Below are 5,938 nucleotides of genomic sequence, written 5' to 3' on the forward strand. Positions count from 1 at the left end.
GACTTTTTTTTTTTTAGAGGTTTTTTGCCTTGGGGTGTGTGCACTCACCTGAGAGACAGAGACAGTGATAGGGAAAGTGAGAAATCACCCCCCAGGGGGATTAGCCACACCACAATCCCTTCCTCTCCATTCTCCTCCTGGGATCTTTGGGGATGCACACACATGCGCCTGGTGTGATTTTCAAGCCACTGGGTCTGGGACTCAAACTGTGGCCAGCCATGTGAGTCCAGCAACATAACCACTATGCCATCTGTTAGCCCCAGTTATGTCCTAGGGGCCAGCAGGTGGCATGGTGGCTAGGGCAGCTGTACTCCTACATGGGTAACTGCAGTTCAAGTCCTGGACCTGGCAGCTTGCTTTATCCCTTTCCTTCTCTCTTTCTGTCTCTCTCTGGTCAACTTAAAATAAAATAAAATAATGACAATAAATAAAGATTTTAAAAAAGTTGTCTTATAGGATACCAGTCAATTTTGCATTTAATTGAGAGGTCTTATATTGAAATTCCTTTTTTTTTTTTTAACCCCTTTAACTATACAGGTGTCAGTGTTTTGGTATTCATCTTTAAACTGGCTTTCTCATCTTGCTGCTTCCTCCATTAATTTTTTTTTTTTGAGAGATTTTTGTTATAGGGTGCATGCACTCACCTGAGAAACAGAGAGAGACAGAGAGCCAGAAAGTGAGAAATCACCCCTGATGGGAGATGACTACACTTCAATTCCTTCTCCAATTTCCCCTCTGAGCATGCACACACAGTCACCTGACATGAGTTTTAAGCTGCCGAGTTCAGGACTCAAACTGTGGTCGAGTTTGTGGGAGTCCAGCAACATAACCATTTTGCCATCTGTTGGTCTCCCTTCATTAATGAGTTAAAAAACAAACAAACAAACAAACAAACCCCGAAGCGAACTCATTGTCTAGTTGGTACCGTTTCTAAGCTTCTGAAAAGTATACCTTTTGTGGAAATGTGACTATGCACATTTTCTCTTGCTCTCTCCTGCGGAATGGGACACCTAGAGAGGCTCTTAAGGACTGAAGAGACGCTGAGGGCAGCAAAGCTGATGGCACAAGCCCTCAAATCCAAGGGCCCAAATCCAGATGCCTCTTCAGGCCTGAAGGGTATGGGGTGCTGGGGCCTTAGAGAAGTCTCCCTTCAGCTCTCCCTGCACCCCATGACTTACAAAGGGGAGGGGACTTATCCAAGGTCACAAGGTGTGCAGTGGCTCTTCCCACCCCTCCCTACTGTCTTTCTGCACTTTGGAGTTAGAGCAGGGCCTCTATTCTCTGGAGGAGAAAGTGCGGCCAGCCCCCTTCCAGTCCCACCCTCCGCTTATCAGGAGAAAATCTTCCTTGAGCACATTGCCCTTGAGCAGCCTCTCTCTCTCTGAGGCTGACATCAATCAGACCTGGAACCTTCTCTGAGGTGGCAGGAGGACAAGGCTGTGGGGAGGAGCTATGGGAATGGTCTCACGAACAGAAGGAGATGGGGGAGAGGTGCCGGAGAGTGGCCCAGGGGCCGAGCTGTTTGGAGCTGGTGGCCTCCTGCTCCCCACCGAGTCCCAGGGCACAGAGACACTCGTGGAGCTGCAGCTCAGCCAAGAAGTTTATTGCTGGGACCTAGAAAGGAGCTAGCTGATGGAGTGGCTTCCCAAGGAGGTGTCCAATCTCTGGCCTCAGGTGTGGCCAGGGCGGCCAGGGCTGACTTTGGTTTCTGTGGTCCTGGGGAAGGGTAGGCAGAAGGGTGAGCAATGCTGCCTTTGGGGACCTGGGTTGCTGCAGGCAAAGGCATAGCAGCTCCAGCAAGGGGCAGGCCGGGTGTCCCCTCCTGCCCCACCTGCCCCACCTGCCACTGCCTCCCTCGTACCTGGATCAGCGGGGCTTCCTGCAACACCTGCACCTCCTCCTGGATGGCCTGCGCTTCGTCCTGAATGGCCTGAGCTCCCGCCTTCAGGTTCTTGTACAACAAGGTGGGCTGGAACGGAGGGTTGCAGAGCCAGGAGTGGGGAGGCAACTGGGCAGGAGCACCCAAGGCCCCTTCACCACCAGGGCTGGGCTCCAAGGCCAGAGGGAGGACACAGGGAGGGGGAAGGCCCTCACCAGGTTTTGCAGCCTCTCCCCCAGAGCCTGATTGTCCATTTGGGTAGTGCTCAGCAACTCACAAAGCCTAGGGTTGAAAGAGAGGTGCCCCGCACCCCCGACCCCGTCAGCTTCACCATCTTGCATAGCCACCTGGAATGGGTATTTCACCGAGTCCAGACGTTTCATCCTGGCACAGCCATAAGGCATGTGACTCACAGCAGGTGACCCAGACAGAGACTAATCAAGCATGCTTTTTCTCTTTAGCAAGAGCAGGGCAGGCTGCTTCTTTGTATGGGACACACTAGAAATCCTCTGAGGTCGGGGTGGGTGGCACAGGGAAGCCACCCCGTGGGTTGTAGTCAGGGCTGTGATGGGATTCTATGTGGTTCCAGGTGGGCAAGAGGGTGGGCTCTAGAACCAGCCCTGCCTGAGCTCTCTAAGTCAGCCCTGTGTGAATGAAAGCCAGGATTATTCAAATCTATGGAAAGTTGGGTGGGCGGGTGTGGGCAGCCCCAAGGGAGTGACATCACGCTCCACCCCCACCCCAGGCCCTCAGCCACCAGGCCGGTCTCTGACTTTGGTATTACCACAAAGGGGAAGCAGCATGGCATTGTGCAGTCCCCAGCTTGACATTCAGACAATGGCCTCCTCCCCTACAGACTGAACCCCCCCTCAAGTTCTTGGGCAATTAAAGGCAGAGGCCCCAATAGGCAGTTGTTAGACTGCCTGCCATCAGGCTTGTGGGCACACAGTGGGCTGCAAGGGAAGAGCTGTGGCCTGTGGACCAGGGCTACCCATACACTAGGGGGCCACTGCTGCTGGGGAGACAAGGGACCTACTACTGGCCAGGAGGCCATCCAGGTTGGGGGGTGGAAATGGCAAGGAAAAGGAGAGGAGATGGTGGGAAGGGAGAGAGGGGGGAAGGTCAAATGAAGGTGCAAACCATCAGCCGTTAGTCATCAACCCTTGGCCCTGACCTGAGAACCAGGCCTAATCTGGTGGGGAAACTCCTGCCACCCTACCTGTCCCCACCCGCCCAGCCCAGCTCACCTCATGCAGTCATTCTGTAAGTGCCTGATCTCCTTTGAGATCCGCTGGGGGCCCCAGTCTTCCTGATCTAGGAACTGGCACTCCTGGATCTCTGAGTCCCTGGGGTGGGTGGGCAATGAATACGAGATCGGAGGGCGTGGAGGTTGGGGGAAGGTGGGTTGGGCAGTGTGGAGGCGCAAGGCTGGTGGCCCAGACTCCTTCGGTCCTGTCTGGGCCTTCCCTTGGCATAGCCCAGACTAAGTTCCGGCCCAGGTTTGAATATTCCCAGGGGAGAAGCAGCAGCAGCCTCTGTTTCCCCCTTCTCAGCCTTACGATTCAGGGTCTTTGGGCTCGGTGGGCTCAGATGTGTTCAGGAGTGTAAACAGGAACTTGATGGTAGGTTCTAGTTGCAGGTCCGGATTTTGCTCTGAAGAAGGTGGCTTTGCAGAGAAGGTGCCCAAAGGTAGTGACTGAAACAGCACAAGGCTGCTAGCCCACCAGCCTGGGTCTTCCTACACCCTGCCAACTCCTGTTTTTCATGGGCTCCATCCTCTGTGTCCCCTCACCCATGGAGGAAAGCAGGTGGGAACGAGAACTGTTCAAGTGGCCCTCCAGCTCTGGAACTGCTCCCTGACCATTCTCCAGTTTTGAACCCAGAACAGGGCCCCGATTCCCCAGTGGCTGGAAGCTATAGCAGGAAGGTGGGGTAATGATGGGCAGTTCAGGCCACTACCCAAGCCAAGGCAGACTTTCTCCAGCCTCTTCCTCCATCAATGGAGGCCCTGAGGCTTCCTGTCACCTCCATGTCATGAGTCGCACCTGAGGATCTGTGGGCTTCTGCTCCTCAACAGGCTGCACCACTGGCTTCACTGGCTTGGAGTGGGCTCTTTGTTCGCCCCTGCATGACTGAGGGAGAAAGAAGCCTGGCTGGTCACCAACACCTACCATCTCCCCTGCCTGCTCTTTCCAGTCTGGTCTGATTTTCTTGGGGCAGCCTCCAGCCTAGGAGCCTGTCTACCAGCTCTAGTGCTAGTGGTAGTACAGTATAGTATAGGTGGTATAGATAGTCCTACAAACCAGAGCTCTCGAAGTTAGTTACTGGTCTGAGCAAATATAGTACAGATTGCCCTGTCTTTAAATTTAAATTTCAGGGGCTGGATGGTGGCATCACAGTAGAATACCGCTCTCTGCAAGGCTGACCCACAAGGAAAGATTCTAGGTTCTGGTCAAGACTTCCCTGAGTATGCCAGGCACATATGTGCCTGTGATCCAGGGCTGGCTGGGATTGGGGATGGATTGAGGCATTGAGACCCTTTCGGGAGTAATCCTCTCCCTCTCTCTGCCTCTTCTCTCACTCATGAAAGAAATAAACTTAGACAATTTTTCATTTTTAAATTTTTTATATTTTTTTTACTTGAGGGTACATATGTTGACCAGAGAGAGAGAGAGAGAGAGAAAGTGAGAAAGTATCTTCATGGAGGATGGCCATGTTACAATCCCTTCTCCTCCATTTCTCCCTTCTTCCAGGATATTGGACATGCATGCACATGTGCCACTGAGTCTAAGACTCAGTGCAGGTGGCCATGTGGGATATAGCTACCTTAACCACCCATGCCACAGAGCAGTCCCAAAAAAATGATTTTTAAAAATTTTGAATTTCAGGGAACCAGCAGTTAGCGTAATGGCTATGTCACTGGACTCCCACATAGTCGACCACGGTTCGCGTCCCGGACCCGGTGGCTTAAAACTCACGCCGGGCGCGTGTGCGTGCATGCCCAAGATCCCGAGAGGAGAATGGAGGAGAAGGGATTGCGGTTGTATTTGTAGGAATTCAACTTAAGAAGTACTGGTACTGTATTGCTTCGGTAAGATTGCCAGATAAAATACAGAACACCCAGTTAAATTCGAATTTCAGATACTGAATCTTTTTTTAGTGTAGGTATCTCAAACATTACATGGAATATACTTATAATTTAAAAATATCTGGGGACAAGCCAGGTGGCATGGTGGTTAAGGAGGCTGGATCCCACATGGCTGACTGAGCAGTTAGAGTCCCAGACCCGGCAGCTTGAAAAACATCCCAGGGAGTCCAGCGACATAGCCATTATGCTAACTGCTGGTTCCCGGAAGGAACAATATTTAAAGTAACTCTATAGAAGTTTTGTAGAAAGCAGAGAATCTCTCCCACTTTTGGTGTAGAAATCATCTGTCAGACGGACACTGAGAAGGAAGCAAAGGGCAGAGAGCATGGTGTGGCATTCAAGACCTTCTGATAGGTCAGCTATAGTGGCACAGTGGTAACACAATGCTCTGTGATGCTGAGCCCATATGAGAAGGTCTCGGATTTTTGTCCCAGTGTCAGCTGGGCACACATGATTGCCCCTGATCTTGGCTGTCTGGGGTTGGGGGTGTGAGACCACGGTGTGAAGACCCTGTTTGTGCTTCCCTCTTTGTTTCTGTCTCTCTACTTAAAAGTAGAAAGAAACAAATAAAATTAGTTTTTTAAAAAAATACATTATTTGGAACTAGCAGATAGCACAATGGTTATATCGCTGGATTCTCATGTAGTTGACTGTGGTTTGAGTTCCAGACCCGGTGGCTTAAAACTCATGCTGGGCACGTGTGCGTGCGTGCCCAAGATCCCGAGAGGAGAACGGAGAGAAGGAATTGCGGCGTAGCCATCCCACCTGAGGGTTGATTTCTCGCTTCCTGTCTTTCCAGGGAGCACATGCACCCTATAGCAAAAATCTCTCTATAAAATAATTTTAAAATAAAAAAAAAACAAATGAAAATACATTATTCAAATTTTGCTATAGGATGCACTCTCCAGAGA

At 51.3% G+C, this 5,938-nt stretch overlaps 1 protein-coding gene across 5 annotated transcripts in view; it reads right to left on the reverse strand.

Moving 5' to 3' along the window:
- Window positions 1-1,592: 1,592 nt before the first annotated feature.
- The window catches only part of CDCA5 (cell division cycle associated 5), a 27,892-nt gene continuing 23,546 nt past the window's right edge, over window positions 1,593-5,938 (reverse strand). Inside the window, exons 6-11 of one of the 5 annotated variants that reach the window (XM_006149867.1) lie at window positions 3,925-4,011; window positions 3,439-3,545; window positions 3,127-3,225; window positions 2,095-2,161; window positions 1,862-1,969; window positions 1,593-1,716 (exon numbers count right to left, since the gene is read on the reverse strand). In XM_006149867.1, coding sequence (XP_006149929.1) covers window positions 1,615-1,716; window positions 1,862-1,969; window positions 2,095-2,161; window positions 3,127-3,225; window positions 3,439-3,545; window positions 3,925-4,011 — 570 coding nt within the window. In that variant the 3' untranslated portion in view covers window positions 1,593-1,614. Of the gene's footprint in view, window positions 1,717-1,861; window positions 1,970-2,094; window positions 2,162-3,126; window positions 3,226-3,438; window positions 3,576-3,924; window positions 4,012-5,938 lie in introns of those variants that run through there. The other 4 variants (XM_006149866.1, XM_006149868.1, XM_006149869.1 and 1 more) reach the window with 4 other exon arrangements.

The sequence above is a fragment of the Tupaia chinensis genome, unplaced genomic scaffold (genome assembly GCF_000334495.1).
Source record: "Tupaia chinensis unplaced genomic scaffold, TupChi_1.0 Scaffold000273_1, whole genome shotgun sequence".
Taxonomy (NCBI): domain Eukaryota; kingdom Metazoa; phylum Chordata; class Mammalia; order Scandentia; family Tupaiidae; genus Tupaia; species Tupaia belangeri.